Raw genomic sequence first — 23,785 nt, 5'->3', positions numbered from 1 at the left:
GCCACATGCTGACCTACTGCGCTCATTCCCAACACCACTAGTCTTTCTTGGGCAGGTTCCTCCTGCCCTGGAAGAAATCCAGATATCTGAAGCCCTCCCTTCTAAAGCACCCTATTTAGCCATACATTCAACTGTATCACCTTTCTACTTTTGGCCTCCCTAGCATGTGGTGCAGGAAATAATCCTAAGATTATAACCCTAGAGATCCTACTTTCTAGCTTCCTCCCTAACTCCCTAAATTCCCTTTCAAGGACCTCATCTGCTTTCCTGCCTGTGTCATTAGTATCAACATGGACCACAACGTAACCCTCACCTTTTCGAATGTCATGCCATTCAGAGACATCCTTGATCCTGGCACCGGGGAGGCTAAACTTGATCCTGGAAACTCTTGCGGCCGCAGAAACACCTGTCTGTCCCTCTGATTGTAGAGTCCCCTATCATTACTACTCACCTACACTTTGATCCATTCAAAGCCAATCATAGTGCCTCTGATCGGGCTGCTGCTGTTGCTTTCCTCTGAGAGGTCACACACCCCAACAGTGTGACCACATCCCCACTGCCTTCTCGCCCCTCCTGGTGGTTGCCCATCTACCTTACTGAACCTTTGGTGTGACCACATCCCTGAAACGCCTATCTACAAACACTTTCTGCATCCTGCATGCTCTTCAGTGAGTGAAACTGTCACCCAGCCAATTTATGAAATCTGAGAATAGCTGCAGAAGTGGGAGGGCCAGCCAGAGCAATTAGAGAGTTGCATGGGGATACAAAAAGATCATGCAAGTGGGTGGATGCAAAGTGAGAGCATGTGGGGAGAGAGGGAGCTAAGAGTGATCATGCATAACAGGAACTAAAGAAGGGAGTGCAGATTGTGGGCGTGAGTAGGGGAGTATGGGGGCAGTCATATGAGGAAACAGAGAGATGGGCTTGAGTCAGAGACAGCAAAGAGAGTGCATGGGAGTACAGACGGTACGAGTGGACGAGATGGATCAGAGAGAACTATGGGCAAAGGGAAACTGAGAGTGTAGACAGGCAAGAGGTAATAGAGAGAGTGCGTGCAGGCGAGATGCAGCAGCAAAAAGCATGCATGCGGACAAGTGGGAGCAGGGACAGCGTGAGCAGCTGAGAGGGAGCAGAGAAAGAGAGACCATGCCAGGTGAACAGAACAGAAGAAATGGGCAGGCAAAAAAGGTTCAGAGAGGGCATGGGTGTGCAAGCAGAGCAGAGATAGAATCTACCAGCCAATATTGAGCAGAGAGAGCAAGTGGGTGGGTGGGTAAGAGCAGAGAGAGCATGTGCATGTGATCAAGATTGTGCAGAGAAATGTATGGAAGACAGCATAAGGTACATGCAAGGCAAGAGAGTGTGCACAGGCAGTGGGAGCAGAAAGAAAGTGTGGACAAGAAGAAACAAAGAGAGACCCCAGGTGCACAGGCAAAATGGAACAGAAAGCACAAGCAAATGCAGACAAAATGGAACAGAGGGAGTGGGTGCGAGAGATTGAGCAGGGAAAGGCATAACATGTGCATGGGCAGGGGGTGTGATGGTGCAGGTGTGCATGACAGAATAGGGAGCATCTGTCAGTGTTTGAATTGGGTTTTGGACCATTTTCTGTGAAAAAGGAATCTGGCTGTTGATCGTACAGCATGAGGATTTGTAAGTTCCCTGCCTAATCTCATATTAGCAGCTCTTGAAAGCTCAATGTTACTGGCTTTATCTGACTGAACTGATGACCCTTATCAACAGAAAAAAAAACTCAAGGAACAGTCATCAATGTTGGTGAAACAAGACATCCTGCAAACCCATCCAGTAATCTGGCCAGTTTTGTTATTTTCTTTTACTTGTTCAGCTGTCTTTTGTATGAATAGGGGTGAAAACAAAGGATTTTGAAGTTCATAGCACAGACCAATTAGATTAGTAGACCAAAATTAAACAACAAAGTGACTACTCTGTTAAAAATTGCTAAGTCCTTTAGGATACAAACTGGTATCTGGAATTAATGGGATGGTTCTTCAAAAGGCTGGATCATTACCGTTGGTGTCAATTTTGAGCATCTTTGAAGCTTTGCGAATACATTGACTCTGCGCCATAATGAAAGACACACGTGAAACTTAATTTTCTTTGCTGTGGCAAACAAACGTTAGGCCATGGCTTGAATATTGTGTGTACAGGAAATGTACAGGTGAGTCTCACTTCTGTTGTGGGCAAAGTCTTAGAGAGAATTGTAAGGGATAGGATTTATGAACATCTGGATAGGAATAATGTGATCAAGGATAGTCAGCATGGTTTTGTGAGTGGCAGGTCGTGCCTCACAAACCTTATTGAATTCTTTGAGAAGTTGACTAAGGAGGTGGACGAGGATAAAGCGGTAGATGTGGTGTATATGGATTTTAGTAAGGCGTTTGATAAGGTAGGCTACTGCAAAAAATACGGAGGTATGGCATTGAGGGTGAGTTGGAGGTTTGGATTAGGAATTGGCTGGCTGGAAGAAGACAGAGGGTAGTAGTTGATGGTAAAGGTTCATCTTGGAGTGTAGTTACGAGCGGTGTTCCGCAAGGATCTGTTTTGGGACCATCGCTGTTTGTCATTTTTATAAATGACCTGGAGGAGGGACTAGAAGGTTGAGTGAGCAAGTTTGCGGATGATACAAAAGTCGGTGGAGTTGTTGACAGTGAGAAAGGATGTGGCAGGTTACAGCGGGATATAGATAAGCTACAGAACTGGGCAGAAAGGTGGCAAATGGAGTTCAATGTAGCTAAGTGTGAGGTGATTCACTTTGGTAACAGTAATAAAAAGATGGGGTGAAGGCATATGGCGTACTGTCTTTTATTGGTAGAGGAATTGAGTTCCGGAGTCCTGAGGTCATGTTGCAGTTGTATAAGACTCTGGTGCGGCCGCATCTGGAGTATTGTGTGCAGTTTTGGTCGCCATACTATAGGAAGGATGTGGAGGCACTGGAACAGGTGCAGAGGAGGTTGACCAGGATGTTGCCTGGTATGGTAGGAAGATCGTATGAGGAAAGGCTGAGGCATTTGGGGTTGTTTTCATAGGAGAAAAGAAGGTTTAGGGGTGACTTGATAGAAGTGTACAAGATGATTAGGGGTTTAGATAGGGTTGACCATGAGAACGTTTTTCCACGTATGGAGTCAGCTATTGCGAGGGGGCATAGCTTTAAATTAAGGGGTGGTAGGTATAGGACAGATGTTAGGGGTAGATTCTTTACTCAGCGAGTCGTGAGTTCATGGAATGCCCTACCAGTAGCAGTGAGGAACTCTCCCTCTTTATGGGTATTTAAACGGGCATTGGATAGGCATATGGAGGATAGTGGGCTAGTGTAGGTTAGGTGGGCTTGGATCGGCGCAACATCGAGGGCCAAAGGGCCTGTACTGCGCTGTATTTTTTCTATGTTCTATACCAAGATGTTTTCCTCGAAGAATAGACAGAGAGGTTGACATTATTGATGTGTTTAAAATTATGATGGGCATTGAGATAGATAGGAGGGAATATTTGTTCTTGGGGCATAGATTTAAAATATAAGAATCAGAAGGGATGTGATGAAAGGTTTTTTTCTCCCGGAGAATGATGGGACTCTCGAACTCACTGCCTGTAGGGTTGGTAGAGACAGAAACCCTCAGAATACTTAGGAAGTACTTAGATGTAGGGGCGGCACGGTGGCTCAGTGCCTCACAGCACCAGGGTCCCAGGCTTAATTCCAGCCTCGGACAACTGTCTGTGTGGAGTTTGCACGTTCTCCCAGTACGTGCGGGTTTCCTTCGGGTGCTCCGGTTTCCTCCCACAGTCCAAAGATGTGCAGGTTAGGTGAATTGGCCATGCTAGATTGTCCATAGTGTTAGGTGCATTAGTCAGAGAGAAATGGGTGTGTGTGGGTTACCCTTCGGAGGGTCGATGTGGACTTGCTGGGCCATAGGGCCTATTTCCACACTGTAGGGAATCTAATCTAATCTAAATGTGCATTTGTGATGCCAATGCATACAGAGCTATGGGTCAAATGATGCAAATGGAATTGTAGTAGTTGAGCACTTGTTTTTGATTAATGCCCCCAGTCATTGCTGCTTCTCAGGTCAATTTTGTTTGTGCCCCCAACTCTGTGCTATAAGTCCCAAAGTTAGAACTTGTACACACTTCACATGCTGTAACAGTAAGAAAAGATTATCTATATTGGACTGAATTTTAAATAAAAATGTGAAATTTAACATTACAACTGCAATGAGGCACAGTAAACACACATTTTTGTTTAAGGCAAGAGCACTTAACTTTTAAGGTTTTAGCAAAGATTTGCAGCTCAGGTTGTGGATGCGGTTGTTGGTTTGCTAGTCAGGCTGGTGGGTTGTCATGAAGACATTTCGTCCCCATGTTCGGAAACATAATCAGTGAGACTTCTGTGAAGTGTTGTTGTTCTACTCTGCTTGATATTGATATGATCTGGCTTTGTCATTTCCGGCTTTGCTCTGGGGTCTGTTTCCACATGCTTGTTGATGGCATTCAGGTTGAAAATCAGTCTCTTGGAATTCCCTTGCATGCATCTCTTTAGCTTGTCCTATGATGGTTATGTTGTCCCTGTCTAATTGATGGCTCTCCTTGTCTCCATTTATTGAGACGAGGGAGAGATGGTCGTGCAGTTTTGTTGCTAGCTGGTATTCATGTTTCCGGATTGTTAGTTTCCTGCTGGTCTGTCTGATGCAGTGTCTACGGCAAGGGATTTTGTATATTATGTTAGTCCTGCATGTTGTGGGTATGGGGTTGTTGTCCATGTGAGTTGTTGATGTAGTGTAGCTGTGGGGATGGTGTGCTACTATAATTCACAGTGGTCGTAGGGGTCTGGTTGTCATTTCTGATACGTTCTTGATATAGATAGGGTGACCAGTGAATCAGGGCATACAGTGATCTCTTGGCAATGTCTGTCCAATAGGCATTGGCAGACGAAGCTGTTGGGGTATCCAATTTTTCTGAAGATCTTGTGTAGGGCGTTCTTCCTCAATTTTGTGTAGTTCTGGTGTGTTATAGCTCATTTAAATAATGTTCTGACACAGCTGTGTTTGTGGACGTTGGAGTGATTGCTGTTGTAGTTAAGGATTTGGTCTTTGTGGGTCACCTGCGTATATAGTTTGGTTAGGAATTCACCGTTGGTCCCACATTCTCCTATGATGTCTAGGAATGGGAGTTGATTGTTGCTCTCCTCTTCTCTCATGAATTTGGTACTGGTGAATATGTTGTTGATGAGATAGTGTGTTTCCTCCAAGTTAATGCATTTGATGATGACAAATGTGTTGTCCACAAATCTGATCCATAGCTTTGGTTGGATCAGGGGGAGGGCTGTGCGTTCCAGTCTTTGCATGACTGCTTCTGCTATGAATCCTGATATGGGTTATTCCATGGGTTGTTTAAATATTTGACTGTGTAAGACAAAGTGAAGTCTAGTACTGTGAGCATATTGGTCTTGCTGGTGGTGTTTTTGGGTGTCAGTGTTTCCAGTTCTTCCAGTACTGTTAGGAGTGTTTCTTTTGCTAGTGGTATGTTGGTGGAAGTAAGGTGACACGGTGGCTCAGTGGTTAGCACTGCTGCCTCACAGTACCAGCCTTGCGCGACTGTCTGTGTAGAGTTTGCACATTCTCACTGTGGTTTCCTCCCACAGTCCGAAGATGTGCTGCTTTGCATTCTCTCCTTTTGCTGGTTTCTCATTCATTTTCAGTTACCATTTTGTGCATAGTAATAAAGTCAAAAAGCAACTACCCTGTATTCTTTTTCTATCCCATTCAATTTAAAATTTGAATAGATCAGTGAATAAAACTAACTTGATAAAATCAGAATGAATAAAATCTGTCACACTTCAAATAAGAGCCGTTGTCAAATATAATTTCAATTTCTTGTTTAATTTTCTCTTTCTCTACTGCACCTCCTTACTTGCAAGTAACTATTTTACATTTGTAACCTGACACAGTGAAAGTTAACACAATGTAATTCACAAAACCATAGTTGATTGATTTGATGTGGAAAACCACTTCTGATTGTTTTTCTTTCCAGTACACAGCAACTCTCTTAGCAAAAAGGTGACAACTGAAACATAAAAGACAATAATTCTTCCACATCGAGAAATGTTATCACAGATGCTTTGGTCTTCATAGAAAAATGAATTGCAGAACTATCAGATTTTACAACTTTACACTTCACTATCATGAAAACTGTTAAAGCTACAAATTTAGCAATTTCATTTCGCATTTCGAATTGACTGTAAACTTCTAGGAATCTAGACAGTTAATATTTTAAAATCCTGGATTTGTGCTATGAGATGCACCCTGAGAAAGCAGTCTATTCAGATAATGTCAACATTTCACTGACATCCACAATCTCACTTTACAAATACAAAAGCATGAAATGTCATGTGATCATCCACATACAACACCTGATTATATATAATTACACTACTGAGAAGTGTTCATTTGAAGCCTTTTCTTTCTCTTCTCTTTTGTTTCAACAGCTTTTTCCCTCTTGTACAGAATTTCTCTCTTTCTCTTTTGTGGATGTTTCCCACCATCCAAAGTAGCTTCTTTAAATTTAACCTCCTTCTGTTTAGAAAGTTTAATACTGGATTTGTCTCCTACAACAAAAATATAGGGAAATAATTAGAAATGCACAGCAAACAGTCACGAAATATCAAATATTCAGTGACAGTAGTAGCTTATGCATCATTTACAGTAAGGCTTTGAAATTGTAGATATAATGTTGATGATGAGATTACAATAAGCATAGATTAATATTCTGAATTCATATGTTTCATATACCACAATATTTTTTAAAAACCCTCAACATTTTTCTTATGCTTTGCTATGGTTGTGGTAGTATTAAATCTTGTGAGAAATGCTACAAGGAATTAGTTTCATTTAGAAATTATTTTTGTTAACAAAATTTAGGGGTAAAACGTTGAGTACATAAAATGTACTACTCAAAGGTGGTAATAAAAATGCATAAACACCATATATACTAGGGTAACAGTTAATCTTATGTAGCTGTCCCTTGGCCAAAAATCTTGCAGTTTTCAGACATTTAGTGCATAAATCAATCCTAGTTTGAAGGATTGTAGAACAATGGCCTGAATCTCATTTTTTTTGGCCAAGACCTTTGTTAAAGTTTAAGAGGGATTTCTGCCACAATATCTAGTTTTCTCAAGTTTTCATACCAAATCTGCCTCATTAACTACTTATCCTACTGCTACAGCTTTTATCACATCATATTCTGGTTCCATCTTACCATATGCTGTTCCTGCAACAACCTGCTACTCAGCAAGTGTCCCAGCATTTATTGACATTCCCCAAGCTCAGACCAGCTTTAAAAATCCATTGTGCATTCGGAGAAACACCATCATCTGGAGCTGCCCTGCACGGTTCTTGACACTTGCCTTGGAAACCAACAAATCATTTGCGGACAGGGGCCTGCAAGTTCTGCTGGACAGGACGGTGCAAAGTTGGGACTTCCTCTTCCTCAGGAATGGAGGCCATGATCAGTGGTTGCTACTCAGGTTAAACCAGTCTTATCTATCTGCAGGAATGTACTGCATTGTAAGAAGGAGGTCAATACCCACCTCCATTCCATCAGCTTAGGTGCCACCACCTTCTCTCTGATACATCACACTCATTCCATCTCTGCAATCGCACCTACCTCCCACCAAGATTCATACTTTATCACTCTCATTCCTGCAACATCTTAGCTCACTCACTCACCAAATGCAACCCTACAGCACTACCTGGTCACACTCTCAGGACACATCCTCATCTTCAACAAATGCAACATTGCTACCCACTTTCACCTTACTGAACATCTGTCTTTCTCTCTCGTTCCAGGAGAAAACCAGTTTCTATTAGGGCAGAAAGAGTCAAGAGGGGTCATTCACTGTCTAACATTCAGATCCTCACCCCATATGTTGTGAACATCATTCATCAGACCACTCAAGCTGCTGACCATTTCCAAGCCCCTGAACTGGAACCAGAAGATAACTTACTGTGCTGGAATCCTGTGATTAAAGACAAATTCCCTTGATTTCACTGAAGCGCGGTGACAACCACAAGCATCCTCTGCACTAAATAGTAAGAAGTAATATGACTAAGGGGACAAAATGCAAAAAGGCAAGGCAGGAGTACTATGAGCATCCAGGTTAGCTTAGAATGAATGATAATTATGGCAGCAAGCGATCAGCCTCATAATATCTGGATTACACCCAGGTAGTGAAGGCAGGAATAGGAGGATAGAGCAGATGAATGCATGGCTGAGGAGCTGGTGTATGGGAGAAAGCTTCACATTTTTGGATCATTGGAAGCTGTTTTGGGGGAAGTGACCTGTACAAGAAAGACGGATTGCACCTAAATTGGAAGGGGACTTGTGGGCCGCCCGTGTGGGCGGCACGGTGGTACAGTGGTTAGCACTGCTGCCTCGCAGCGCCAGAGACCCGGGTTCAATTCCCGCCTCAGGCGACTGACTGTGTGGAGTTTGCACGTTCTCCCCGTGTCTGCGTGGGTTTCCTCCGGGTGCTCCGGTTTCCTCCCACAGTCCAAAGATGTGCAGGTTAGGTGAATTGGCCATGCTAAATTGCCCGTAATGTTAGGTAAGGGGTAAATGTAGGGGTATGGGTGGGTTACGCTTCGGCGGGTCGGTGTGGACTTGTTGGGCCGAAGGGCCTGTTTCCACACTGTAAGTAATCTAATCTAATCTAATATACTGGCAGGGAGATTTGCTAGAGCTGCTCGGGAAGATTTAAACTAGTAAGGTGAGGGGGATGGGGCCCAGAGAGATAGTGAGGAAAGATTTCAATCTGAGACTGGTACAGTTGAGAAAAAAAGCTGAGTCAAACAGTCAGGGCAGGCAGGGACAAAGCAGAGAACAAGGTATAACTAATAAATTAAATGCATTTATTTCGATACAAGAGGCCTAACAGGGAAGGCAGATGAACTCAAGGCATGGTTAGGAACATGGGACTGCGATATCATAGCAATTGCAGAAACATGGCTCAGGGATGGACAAGACTGGCAGTTTAATGTTCCAGGATACAAATGCTACAGGAAAGGGAGGCAAGAGAGGAGGGGGAGTGGCGGTTTTGATAAGGGATAGCATTACAGCTGTGCTGAGGGAGGATTTCCCCCGAAATATATCCAGAGAAGTTATTTAGGTGGAACTGAGAAATAAGAAAGGGAAGATCACCTTATTGGGATTGCATTATAGATCCCTAAATAGTCAGAGGGAAATTGAAAAACAAATTTGTAAGGAGATAGAACACAGAACAATACAGTGCAGAACAGGCCCTTCGGCCCTTGATGTTGCGCCGACTTGTGAACTATTCTCAGCTCGTCCCCGTACACTATCCCAAAATCATCCATGTGCTTATCTAAGGATTGTTTAAATCTCCCTAATGTGGCTGAGTTGACTACATTAGCAGGTAGGGCATTCCACGCCCTTACCACACTCTGTGTAAAGAACCTGCCTCTGACGTCTGTCTTAAATCTATCACCCCTCAATTTGTAGTTATGCCCCCTCGTACACACTGACATCATCAACCTAGGAAAAAGACTTTCACTGTCTACCCTATCTAATCCTCTGATCATCTTGTATGTCTCTATCAAATCCTCTCTTCACCTACATCTTGCCAATGAGAACAGGTTCAAGTCTCTCAGACTTTCCTAATAAGACCTTCCCTCCAGACTGGGCAATATCCTGGTAAATCTCCTCTGCACCTTTTCCAATGCTTCCACATCATTCCCGAAATATGGGGACCAGAACTGTACACAATACTCCAAGTGTGGCTGCACCACCGTTTAGGATAGTTAAGGGACGAGCTGAGAATAGTGTAACATTGAGGGTCGAAGGGCCTGCTCTGCGCTGTAATGTTCTATGTTCTATAATAGGGTGGATATGGTCGGGGATTTTAAATTTCCAAACATAGACTGGGACTGCCATAGTGTTAAGGGCTTAGATGGACAGGAAATTGTTAAGTGCGTACAAGAAAATCTTCTGATTCAGTATGTTGATGTACCTACTACAGAAGTTGCAAAACTTGACCTACTCTTCGGAAATAAGGCAGGACAGGTTACTGAGATGTCAGTGGGGGAGCACTTTGGGGCCAGCGACCATAATTCTATAAGTTTTAAAATAGTGATGGAAAAGGGTAGACCAGATCTAAAAGTTGAAGTTCTATGGCTCAGTGGTTAGCACTGATGCCTCACAACACCAGGGACCCGGGTTCAATTCCAGCCTCAGGCGACTGTCTGTGTGGAGTTTGCACATTCTCCCTGTGTCTGCATGGGTTTCCTCCGGGTACTCTGGTTTCCTCCCACAATCCGAAGATGTGTAGGTTAGGTGAATTCGCCATGCTAAATTGCCCATAGTGTTAGGTGCATTAGTCAGGGGTAAATAGGGGGAATGGGTCTGGATGGGTTACTCTTTGCAGGGCCGGTGTGGACTTGTTGGGCCGAATGGCCTTCCTCCAATCTAAATTGGAGGAAGGCCAATTTTGATGGTTTTAGGCAAGAACTTACAAAAGCTGATTGAGCGCAGATATTTGCAGGCAAAGGGTCGGCTGGAAAATGGGAAGCCTTCAGAAATGAGATAATGAGAGTCCAGAGAAAGTATATTCCTGTTAGGGTGAAAGGAAAGTCTGGTAGGTATAGGGAATGCTGGATGACTAAAGAAATTCAGGGTTTGGTTAAGAAAAAGGAAGCATATGTCAGGTATAGACAGGATAGAACAAAGGGTTTTTACAAATACATTAAGGACAAAAGGGTAACTAGAGAAAGAATAGAGCCCCTCAAAGATCAGTAAGGTGGCCTTTGTATGGAGCCACAGGAGGTGGGGTAGATACTAAATGAGTATTTTGCATCAGTATTTACTGTGGAAAAGGACATGGAAGATATAGAATGTAGGGAAATAGATGGTGACATCTTGAAAAATGTCCCTATTACAGAGAGGATGTCTTGGAACGCATAAAAGTGGATAAATCTCCAACTCCTGATCAGGTGTACCCTCGAACTTTGTGTGAAGCTAGGGAGGTGATTGCTGGGCCTCTTACTGAGATATTGGGATTCTTGATAGTCACAGGTGAGGTGCCAGAAGACTGGAGGTTAGTGAACGTGGTGCCACTGTTTAAGAAAGGTGGTAAGAACAAGTCAGTGAGCCTGACGTCGGTGGTGGGCAAGTTGCTGGTGGAAATCCTGAGGGACAGAATGTACATATATTTGGAAAGGCAAGGACTGATTAGTTCCTGAAGAAGGGCTTATGCCCGAAACGTCGATTCTCCTGTTCCCTGGATGCTGCCTGACCTGCTGCGCTGTTCCAGCAACACATTTTCAGCTCTGATCTCCAGCATCTGCAGACCTCACTTTCTCCCCTAGGGATAGTCATGTCATGGGAAATCATGTCTCACAAACTTGATTGAGTTTTTTGAAGTAACAAGGAGGATTGATGAGGGCAGAGCAGTAGATGTGATCTATGTGGACTTCAGTGAGGCCTTCGACAAGGGTCCCCATGGGAGACTAGTGAGCAAGGTCAGATCTCATGGAATACAGGGAGAACTAGCCATTTGGATACGGAACTGGCTCAAAGGTAGAAGACAGAGAGTAGTGGTGAAGAGTTGTTTTTCAGATTGGAGGCCTGTGACCAGTGGAATGCCACAAGGATCAGTGCTGGATCCACTAGTTTTCATTATTTATATAAATGACTTGGATGTGAGCATAAGAGGTATAGTTAGTAAGTTTGCTGATGACACCAAAATTGAGGTGTAGTGGACAGCGAAGAAGGTCACCTTAGATTACAACAGGATGTTGATCAGATAGGCCAGTGGGCTGAGAAGTGGCAGATGGAGTTTAATCTAGATAAATGTGAGGTGCTGCAATTTGGGAAAGCAAATCTTAGCAGGACTTATACACTTAATGGTAAGGTCCTAGGGAGTGTTGCAGAACAAAGCGACCTTGGAGTGCAAGTTCATAGCTCCTTGAACATAGAGACACAGGTAGATAGGATAGTGAAAAAGGTGTTTGGTATGCTTTCCTTTATTGAGTATTGAGTACAGTGTATTGAGTCAGAGTATTGAGAACAGGAGTTGTGAGGTCATGTTGCGGCTGTACAGGAAATTGATTAGGCCACTGTTGGAATATTGTACGCAAATCTGGTCTCCTTCCTATCGGAAAGATGTTATAAAGAACATAGAAAATTACAGCCCAGGAACAGGCCCTTCGGCCCTCCAAGCCTGAGCCGATCCAAATGTACTGTTAAACCTGTCAGTCAATTCCTAAGCATCTGTATCCCTCTGCTCCCCACCTACTCATGCATCTATCCAGACGCATCTTAAATGAATCTACCATGCCTGCCTCTACCACTTCTTCTGGCAACGCGTTCCAAACGCCCACCACCCTCTGTGTGAAGTACTTGCCGCGTGTATCTCCCTTAAATTTTCCAACTCTCACCTTGAAAGCGTGACCTCTCGTTATTGAGTCCTTCACCCTGGGAAAAAGTTTGTCTCTATGCACCAATGTTTATACCCTTCATGATTTTGTAAACTCGATCAGGTCCCCCCTCAATCTCCTTTTTTCTAATGAAAATAAACCCAAACTACTCAACCTCTCTTCATAGCTAGCACCTTCCATACCAGGCAACATCCTTGTAAACCTTCTTTGCACCCTCTCCAAAGTGCCCACATCCTATTGGTAATGTGGCGACCAGAACTGTACACAGTATTCTAAATGCAGCCGAACCAAAAGTCTTGTAAAATTTTAACATGACTTGCCAGTTCTTATACTCAATACCCTGTCCAATGAAGGCAAGCATACTATATGCCTTCTGGACCACTTTATCCACCTGTGCAGCAAACTTCAGGGTAAAATGGACCTGCACTCCCAGATCTCTCTGCCCAATTTTTCCCAAGGCTCTTCCATTCACTGTATAATTTGCTCTAGAATTAGTCTTGCCGAAATGCATCACCCCACATTTGTCTGGATTGAAAACCATCTGTCACTTTTCCACCCAACTCTCCAGTCTATCTATATCCTCTTGTATTCTCTGACAGTCCCTTATGCTTTCTGCTACTCCACCAATCTTCATGTCTTCTGAAACTTGATCATACCAACAGTGCCCTCTTCCAGATCGTTTATGTATACTACAAACAATAGTGGCCCCCAACACTGACCCTTGTGGAACACTACTAGTCACCTTTCACCATTTTGAGAAACTCCCTTCAACTCTGTCTCCTGTTGCTCAACCAGTTCTTTATCCACCTAGCTAGAACACCCTGCACACCATGCGACTTCACTTTTACCATTAGTCTACCATGGGGAACCTTATCAAACGCCTTACTAAAGTTCATGTATATGGCATCAACAGTCCTTCCTTCATCTAACAACTTAGTCACTTCCTCGAAGAACTCTACTAGGTTGGTAAGGCAAGATCTCCTCCGCACAAAACCATGTTGCCTATCACTGATAAGCCCATTCTTTTCTAAATATAAATAGATTTTATCCCTCAGTACCTTCTCCAGCAACTTTCCCACCATTGACATCAGGCTTATTCAGTGTAATTACGCTGAATATCCCTACTACCCTTCTTGTACAAGGGGACAACATGATCAACCCTCCAGTCCTCCAGCACCTCACCTGTACTGTGAAACTTGAAAGGGTTTAGAAAAGATTTACAAAGATGTTGCCAGGGTTGGAGGATTTGAGCTGTAGGGAGAGGTTGAATAGGCTAGGACTGTTTTCCCTGGAGCGTCAAAGGCTGAGGGGTGACCTTACACAGGTTTATAAAATCATGAGGGGCATGAATACGATAAATAGACAAAGTCTTTTCCCTGGGGTGGGGGAATTCAGAACTAGAGGGCATAGGTGAGAGGGGAAGATATAAAAAAGACCTAAGGGGCAACCTTTTCACGTAGAGGGTGGTATGTGTATGGAATGAGCTGCCAGAGGAAGTGGTGGAGGCTAGTGCAATTGCAACATTTAAAAGGCATCTGGATGGGTATATGAACAGGAAGGGTTTGGAGGCAAATGGGCCAGGTGCTGGCAGGTGGGACTAGATTGGGTTGGGATATCTGGTCCTCATGGATGAGTTGGACCAAACGGTCTATTTCCGTGCTGTACATCTCTAGGACTCTATGACTCTATAATGTATTCTGGTTCAGACCATGAGCTGTGGCCCTAAGTGTAATGTCCTTTTAGCAATGTTACAATGATAGTTGCTGATGCAGCCTGAAGTACAGCACTGAAGTGTATAAGTATACTAGAAGTGTACCATGAGGGCTCTTAGAGGCTGGCACACGTCAGATACCAGTGCCTGTGGTCATGGTATGCATATGGTTGGTGCCCATGGAGCACGTCTTGAAATGTTAGTGCCTTATGGCCAACATAGAAGTCCTTTGGATCAAGTGGCAAGCTGTACTCACCAAGTAGCCACTCTGATTTCCATGTCGTGAATGAAGATCTACTAATGGGCAAGAAGAGTGGGGATATGGGGATCATTTTCAGGTTGGCATTATGTAACCAGATGGTTTCCTCGGGGATCAGTGCTGCACTGCAACTATTTATGACGTTTATTACTAACTTGGAAGAAAGAAACAAATGTACTACAGCCAGATTTGCAAACAATGCAAAGACAGGTGGAAAGGCAAGTTGCAGGAGAGCTACAAATCGTCTGGAGAGATATTAAGTGAGTGGGCAACAAGTTAGCAAATGGAGAATAAATGTGGCAAAATGTGAAGCTGTTCACTTTGCAAGGGTGATTAAAAGAACAGTATTATTTAAAGGGGAAAAAACTGCAGGAAGCTGCAACACAAAGGGACTTGGGGATACTTGTGCAGGAAAATAGGAAGTTAGCACACAGGTAAAGCAGATAATTGGGAAGGTTAATGGAAAGGTGAAAGTGAGGACAGCAGATGCTGGAGATCAGAGCTGAAAAATGTGTTGCTGGAAAAGCGCAGCAGGTCAGGCAGCATCCAAGGAACAGGTGAATCAACATTTCGGGCATAAGCCCTTCTTCAGATTCCTGAAGAAGGGCTTATGCCCGAAATGTCGATATGTAGGTTAGGTGGGCTTGGATCAGCGCAACATCGAGGGCCAAAGGGTCTGTACTGCGCTGTATGTTTCTATGTAATGTTTACAAAGATGATCCCCAGTATGGAGGAATTTTCTTATGAGGAAAGGTTGAACAGGCTGGGATTCTGCTCACTGGAACTTAGAAGAATGTTAGATGATCTAATTGAAACAAGATTTTTAAGGTGCTTGACAGGGTAAACGCTGAGGATGTTTCCCCTTGTGAAAGCCTTGGATCAGAGGGCACAGTCTTAGAATAAAGGGGCACCAACTTAAGACTGAAATGAGGAGGTTTTTCTTCTCTGACAGTTGAGTGTTTTTTGGAACTTGTTGTCATAGAGAGCTGTGGGGCAAGAGTCCTTGTGTATATTTAAGACAGAGATAGATTGATAGATTCTTGATCAGTAAGGAAATCAAGGGTTATGGGGAATATGCAGGAAAGTGGATGTGATTAATGACAGATCAGCCATGATTCAGTTGAATGGCAGAGCAGGCTCAAGGGATGAATGTTGAAACTTTATTGCTGGAACAGCACAGCAGGTCAGGCAGCATCCAGGGAACAGGAGATTCGACGTTTCGGGCACAGGCCCTTCTTCAGGCCTGTGCCCGAAACGTCGAATCTCCTGTTCCCTGGATGCTGCCTGACCTGCTGTGCTGTTCCAGCAATAAAGTTTCAACTTTGATCTCCAGCATCTGCAGACCTCACTTTCTCCTCAAGGGATGAATGGCCTATTGCGGTTCTTATTTCTTGTGGTCGAATTTTCTCGATATTACTGAGGTGCATTGGGCCATTAACAAGGCATTCAACAAGCAACAATCCTCTTTAATTGGCAAATCAATTCTTCATAGTCAGAAACTCATTATTCCATTTGTCAAAAATATAAAAGATGGAATGAGATGCTCCCAATAGAGATTTGCCTCACTGGACTTCTTGATCCATTCAAACTGAACTAATACATCATGCTGTGAGCAAGCACAGCTTTTCCTAATTGCAAACAGAATATTTAAAAGAAAAAAAAATCAACATTTTGTTTAAGCTGCTCAATCTGTGCACATGATGAACCTTTTCCAACAATGCATGCGAATGGCAGTGAAGGAAAAAGTAAAAGGTACTGTATGGTTAAACAAATCAGCTGTGCACTCCAAGGAAGATTAGATGATACATTCCTGACAGATGTTTTTTTTAAGTAATCTATGACTCAAGACTCAGAGTTCACTATCCCAAGTATAAATCCAAACTGTTAATCAACATTTAAATGCAGTGGACTCCCCACATACCTTCACACTGTGTTACTAGCTCTTCAGTCCTTTGTGCAATGCTTTGAGGAATTGACAGCCACACAGCTAGACAGGTCAGGCGGGCAGAAGTATTTACTTTACTCAGCAACACAGGACAACTCTGAATCTGAAATACAAAGACAGATGAAAGGTCTTTACATCGGTATTCTTGGATGTCGACCCAGACATGAATTAGGCACTTCCTGAAGAAGGGCTTATGCCCGAAACGTCGATTCTCCTGCTCCTTGGATACTGCCTGACCTGCTGCGCTTTTCCAGCAACTTATTTTCAGCAGACATCAATTAGTTCAACTTTGTTTCCTCAAATTCAAGAATGGTGTGACAGCAAAAGTTCACTGTAACATTCACTTTAACCACACCCTGTGGTAGCAAGTTTTGCATTCTCATCAGTCTTTCAGTAAAACATTCTCTTCTGAATTCCCTATAACATTGGCTGCCAACTCCCAATCCTTCACCCCCCAAGCTGTTCTGACCCTGTCTCACCCCTCCTTCTCCTGGGTTCCAAGCTGCATTTAAAATGGTGCATCATGTACATATAATGATGTCAGCAAATACAGCCCTTATAAAATAGGACCTCGAAGATCAAAATCTCTGGATTCCTTTTAATGCTCTTTCATCAAAGCACCTGGTTCCAAGGGGGTCCAGTCAATGTTAGAGAAGATAAAATCACCCACTACAAGAACTCCATTGTTTTCAGATCTTTCCCTGACCTTCTTACATGCCTGTTCCTCTATCTCCCGCTGTAAGGCCGATAGTATAACTCTAGCATCACGACTTATACTTTCTTTTTCTTCAGTTCCAAACATATTCCATCCACATTAGTGAAAAACAACAACCTAATTATTCTAATCCCATTTTGTGCAAGAGTTTTGCAGTGCTGAACCACTTCTGGAGCAATTCGGGCATTCATTAAGGACAGTTGGGAGCATTACCTTTGTAGGGGGTTCCATGAGTGTGGTTAGGAGGACTAGCACATGCAATCACATAGAAAATGCTGCACAGAAGCAGGTTATTTAGTCCAACACTTCCACAATGGTATTTGTCCCATTAAGCCTCCTTGCATCTTTCCTCATCGAAATGCTCCTATGACACTAAAGTCGGTGGAGTAGTGGACAGTTTGGAAGAATGTTACAGATCGCAGGGGGACTTAGATAAACTGCAGGATTGGGCTGAGAGGTGGCAAATGGATTTCAATGCAGCTAAATATGAGGTGATGCACTTTGGGAAGAATAACAAGAAAGCTGAGCACTGGGTCAATGGAAAGATTTTTGGTAGCGTGGATGTGCAGAGGGATCTTGGAGTCCTGGTACATAGATCCGTGAAAGTTGCCACCCAGGTTGATAGTGCTGTTAAGAAGGCACACGGTGTGTTAGGTTTCACTTGTAGAGGGATTAAGTTCTGGAGCCACAATATTATGCTGCAACTACACAAAACACTAGTGCAAAACACACATGGAACATTGTGTACAGTTCTGGTTGCCATATTTCAGGACAGATGTGAAAGCATTGGAAAAGGTGCAGAGGAGATTTACCAGGATGCTGCCTGGTCTGGAGGGAAAGTCTTATGTGGAAAGGCTGAGAGACTTGGGTTTGTACTCATTGGAAAGAAGAAGGCTAAGAAGGGATTTGATAGAGACATACAAGATGATCAGAGGATTAGATAGGGTAAGTAGTGAAAGTCTTTTTCCTCGGTTGATGGTGTCAAATTGAGGGGCAATAGATTTAAGACAGATGTCAGAGGCAGGTTCTTTACGCAGAGAGTAGTAAGGGAGTGGAATGCCCTACCTGCCAATGTAGTTAACTCAGCCACATTAGGCAGATTTAAACAGTCCTTGGATAAGCTCATGGATGATGACGGGATAGTGTAGAGGGACATGCTGAGAGTAGTTCACAGGTCGGCGCAACATCGAGGGCCGAAGGGCCTGGTCTGCGCTGTATTGTTCTATGTTCTAAATTTTGAGAGCTTCTGCTTCTACCATCCTCAAGCAGGCAGTGAATTCCAGATTCTCACTCAATTCCCTACTTCCCCATATCCTTTACTAGCTTCCCCTTAAACTATATCCATGTTCTTCACTTCACTAAACTAACCTTTGGAGAAAGTAGTTGCTTCTTAATTCTCCATTAGATTTCTTTGCGACCAGCTTGGTACTGATGGTCAAAAGTAAAATATAACCTAATAGAGTGAGCATGGGATAGTATTGGAGAAAACAACAGGAGGCCACAGGAGAGGAGCCGAAATACTGAAGGATAGTCAATATGATATTAGACTAGAAAGGATCGAGGTTAGTTACGCACAGGTGTTATCAATTCTAGAAGGAGTGAAAGTAGACAAGTCCCCTGGGCCGGATGGGATTTATCTGGGATTCTCTGGGAAGCTAGGGAGGAGATAGCAGAGCCTTTGGCTTTGAAATTTGAGTCGTCATTGTCTACAGGTTTAGTACCTGAGGACTGGAGGATTGCAAATGTTGCGCCCTTGTTCAAGAAGGGCAGCAGAGATGACCCAGATAATTATAGACCAGTGAGCCTTACTTCTGTTGTAGATAATGTTTTCGAAAGGATTATAAGAGATAAGATTTATAATCATCTAGCAAGCAACAATTTGATTTCAGATAGTCAACATGGTTTCGTCAAGGGCAGGTCGTGTCTCACAAACCTCATTGAATTTTTTGAGAAGGTGACCAAGCATGTAGATGAGGGTAGGGCAGTTGATGTGGTATACTTGGACTTCAGTAAAGTCTTTGATAAGGTTCCACATGGTAGGCTGATGAAGAAAATGCAGAGGCATGGAATTGAGGATGATTTAGCAGTTTGGATTAGAAACTGGCTTTCTGGAAGAAGGCAGCGAGTGGTGGTTGATGGAAAATATTCAGCCTGGAGTCCAGTTACTAGTGGTGTGCCACAAGGATCTGTTTTGGGACCACTGCTGTTTGTCATTTTTACAAATGACTTAGACGCAGGCATAGGTGGATGGATTAGTAAATTTGCAGACGACACTAAAGTCAGTGGAGTAGTAGACAGTTTGGAAGAACGTTACAGGTTGCGGGGGACTTGGATAAACTGCAGAATTGGGCTGAGAGGTGGCAAATGGAGTTCAATGCAGCTAAATGTCAGGTGATGCACTTTGGGAAGAATAACAGGATGGCAGAGTACTTGGTCAATGGAAAGATTCTTGGTAGTGTGGATGTGCAGAGGGATCTTGGAGTCCATGTGCATCGATCCCTGAAAGTTGCCACCCAGGTGGACAGTGCTGTTAAGAAAACATACAGTGTGTTAGGTTTCATTGGTAGAGGGATTGAGTTCTGGAACCACAATTTCATGCTGCAACTATACAAAACGCTGGTGCGGCCACACTTGGAATATTGTGTACAGTTCTGGTCACCCTATTACAGAAAGAATGTGGAAGCATTGGAAAAGGTGCAGAGTAGATTTACCAGGATGTTGCCTGGTCTAGAGGGAAGGTCTTGTGAGGAAAGGCTGAGAGACTTGGGTCTGTTCTCATTGGCAAGAAGAAGGCGAAGAGGGGATTTGACAGAGACATACAAGATGATCAGAGGATTAGATAGGGTAGATAGTGAAAGACCTTTTCCTAGGATGATGACGTCAGCTTGTACGAGAGGGCACAACTACAACTTGAGGGGTGATAGATTTAAGACAGATGTCAGAGGCAAGTTCTTTAGGCAGAGAGTGGTAAGGGCGTGGAATGCCCTACCTGCTAAGGTAGTCAACTCAGCCACATTAGGGAGATTTAAACAATCCTTAGATAAGCACATGGATAGCGTAGGGGTATGAGCTGAGAATAGTTCACAGGTCGGCGCAACATCAAGGGCCGAAGGGCCTGTTCTGCGCTGTGTTCTATACAACTATTTAAAGAAGAAATTATTAAAGACCAGTCAGAATAACCTTGGTGAGGGAGAAACTATTGGAAGCAACCTGAGAGACAGAATTAATCTGCATTTAAACAGTCAGGGATTGATCAAGAAGAGTCAGTGTGGTTTTGTTAAGGGAACGTCTTGTCTGACCAGTATGATTTATTTTTTGAAGAGGTGACAGGTGTGTAAATGAGGCCAATGCTTTGACATTGTCTATTTGGACTTCGAGATGTAAGTTAAGAGACAGAAGGTTCAGAGGAGATGTGAGGAAAATCGTTTTCACCCAGAGGGTTGTGGGAATCAAGAATTCACTGCCTGCTTAAGGGTGGACAAAGTTAAAAATCACAACACCAGGTTACAGTCCAACAGATTTATTTGGAAGCACTAACTTTCATAGCACTGCTCCTTCATCAGGTAGCTTTGAGAGAGGATCTGAAGACACAGAATTTATTGTAAAAGATTACAGTGTAACACAACTGAAATAATATATTGAACAAACCTAGATTGCTTTTAAGTTTTTCATCTTTTAAAATGGGTTGCAGGTTTTGATTTATTAATAGGTAAATTCCAGAACTTATGGGGTTTATATATTCATGAGTCAAAATCTGCAACCCATTCTAAAAGATGAAAGACTTAACAGCAATCTAGGTTTGTTCAATATATTATTTCAGTTGTGTGACACTGTAATCGTTTACTATAAATTCTGTATCTTATGATCCTCTTCAAAAGGTACCTGATGAAGGAGCTATCCTCCGAACGCTAGTGCTGCCAAATAAATCTGTTGGACTACAACCTGGTGTTATGTGATTTTTAACTTTGTCCACCCCAGTCCAACACTGGCTCCTCCACATCATTTTTAAAAGCAGAAATTCTTGTTATATTTAAGGAATATTTAGTTGTGCACCTGCAAAGCCAAAGCATACAAGGCTGTGGGCCAAGTGCTGTAAAATAAGATTAGAATAATTAGGTGGATGTTTTTGACCAACACGGACGCAATGGCCATAAATGCAGAACTGAAAAATAAGAAAATTAAAATCACTATAATAGAGTTATACTGTAGGATTTCCAATAGCGAGTGGTAGATGGAGAAACAGGTGTGTAAGCAGATCAGGAAAAGATGTAAAAAACAGGGTTGTTGTAGTGGGTGGTTTGAACTTCTCTGATATTGACTGGTACTCCATTAGTAGCAGGGGCTTAGTTGGAGCAGAATTTGGTGGGTGCATCCAGGAGGATTTCTTGAAATAATACATAGATAGCCCAACTTTGGAGGGGCCATACTAGACATTGTATGGGGGAATGTGTTGAAATGAAGTAATCAAAGTTTCAGTGGGGAATTTTGATCATAATTCAGTAAGTTTTAAATTAGATACGGTTTATGATAAGGCTGGTCCTTGGGTGAAAGTGCTACATTGGGAGGAGACTAATTGCAACAATATTAACAGGAACTGGAGAAATTAGATTGGTGGCAGTTATTTGAAGGTAAATCCACATCTGACATGTGGGTTTCTTTCTAAAGCCCATTAATCAGAGTTCAGTACCAGTATGATCTTGTGAGGATGAAGGAGAAAGGTGGCAAGTTTCAGGAACCTTGGATGATAAAGAGAGTTTAGTTAAAAAAAAGAAAAAGGAAGCATATAAAAGAAGTCAAACAAGGCCCTTGTGCAGTATAAAAGGAAACAAAACAAAAAACTTTAAAAATATATTAGGAGGGCTAGAAGAGGTCGAGAAATGTCCTTGGATATTGAGTTAAGGAGAATCCCAAGGCATATATTAGCAGCAAAAGGGCAAAGGGAACAGGTAGGTCCACTCAAGGACAAATGAGGGAATTTATGCGTGGAGCCACAGGAAATGAGTGTGGTCATAAATTATACTTTGCAGCAGTATTCACCGAGGAGAACAATACTGATGATGGTAAGAGTAGGAAAGGGTATGTTGATATTCTGGGGTAAGTTGATATTAAGAGGGAGGAGGGAGTGGATGCCTTGAAAAACATTAAGGTAGGTAGGTCCCCAGGGCCTGATAGGATCTTTCCCAGGATACTGAAGAAGGCAAGAGAAAGGGACATGATAGAAATCTAGGATTCCCTCTAGCCACAGGTGAGGTCTTGGAAACTGGAGAATAGCCAATGTTCCTTATTTGCTTAAAAGAGGAAACAGAGATAATCCAGGAAACTATAGACAGGTGAGCCTTGCAGCACTGGTAGAGAAATTATTGGAAAAAGTTCTTAACAGAAGGATTTACTTAAATTTAGAAAAAAAAAATACACTTATTAGGGATAGTCAGCATGACTTCATGCAGCAGAGTTTTTTTTAGGAACTGATATAGATGATTGATGCAGGAGAGCTGTGGATTTCACTAATGCATTTGACATATTAGGTTGGGTCATAAGATTGAGTCACATGGGATCCATGATAAATTGGATACAAAATTGGCTTGGTCATAGGAGAGAGGCTGGTTGCGAAGGGGTGTTTTTCTGACTGAGGTCTTATGACCACAAGGGTCAGTGCTGGGACTAGTATGTATGATTTGGATGAAAATGTAGGTCATCTCATTACCAAGTTTGCAGTCACAAAAATTGTAGCAGTTATGGATAATGAGGACAGTTATCAAAGGATACTGCAGGATATAGAACAGTTCAAATGATGGAAAGAGAAATGGCAGACAGAGATTAATCCACACAAGTGTGATGTGATCTTTTAGAAGGTCAGTTCCAAGAGGAAATACTGGAAATAGCAAGACCATTAGGAACATTGTTATGCAAAGGAATCTTGGGGTCCGAATCCAGAGTTCTCTGAAAAAGTGGCAAAGTAAGTGGATAAGGTGGTAAAGAAGACACATGGCTTGTTTTACTTCATCAGTTGGGGCACTGAATGTAATAATTTGCAAGTCAGGTTCCAGCTGTTTAAGAATTTAGTTGGGGCATGTTTGGAATGTTGTAAGCGGTTCCAGTACCGAGAGTATAGGATGTATGTGGAGACTTTAGAGTGGCCGCAAAAGACATCTACCAGGATACTGGCTGGATTGAAGTACGGAGTATATTAGCTCTAAGAAGATGTTGCATTGTTTTCACTAGTTCATCGGAGGCTGGCAACAACCTGATAGTGGTATTTAAAACTATGAGAGGCATGGGTAGTTGGACTCTTTTTCCCAGGGTTGAAATGTCAAGTACTGGGGGCATGGGTTTAAAATGAGGAGGGAAAAGATTCAGGGAGATGTGAGAGAAAAGTCTTATTTTAAGTGACTGAAATGCACTGCCAGGGAAGTGATATATGCAGATATGTTAGAAACTTTAAGAGGCAGTTAGACAGACACATGAACAGGCAAGAATGGAGTAATATAGACCATGTCAAATGGATGGAATTAGTTCAAATGACATCACAGTTGGCAGAAACATTGCAGACTGAAGGGCCGGTTTTTGTGCTGTAATGTTCTATGTTCTATGATAGGTATTCTGTAGATCTACAGAAAATATTAATTAGCAAATGATGAGGAATGAAAGGACAGCTTTAAAATGCATTGATATACATGCAAAAAAGGTATGGTGAATA

At 42.8% G+C, this 23,785-nt stretch overlaps 1 protein-coding gene across 1 annotated transcript in view; it reads right to left on the bottom strand.

The window, feature by feature from the left end:
* Nucleotides 1-5,869: 5,869 nt before the first annotated feature.
* Nucleotides 5,870-23,785, bottom strand: part of pak1ip1 (PAK1 interacting protein 1) — a 67,852-nt gene continuing 49,936 nt past the window's right edge. The window contains exons 9-10 of the mRNA XM_043675387.1: nt 16,350-16,476; nt 5,870-6,613 (exon numbers count right to left, since the gene is read on the bottom strand). Coding sequence (XP_043531322.1) covers nt 6,438-6,613; nt 16,350-16,476 — 303 coding nt within the window. The 3' untranslated portion in view covers nt 5,870-6,437. The remainder of the gene's footprint in view (nt 6,614-16,349; nt 16,477-23,785) is intronic.

This window comes from Chiloscyllium plagiosum, chromosome 33 (genome assembly GCF_004010195.1).
Source record: "Chiloscyllium plagiosum isolate BGI_BamShark_2017 chromosome 33, ASM401019v2, whole genome shotgun sequence".
Taxonomy (NCBI): Eukaryota; Metazoa; Chordata; class Chondrichthyes; order Orectolobiformes; family Hemiscylliidae; genus Chiloscyllium; species Chiloscyllium plagiosum.
The sequence above is the reverse complement of the archived record's forward strand: the minus strand, read 5'-3'. Positions and strand labels throughout refer to the sequence as shown.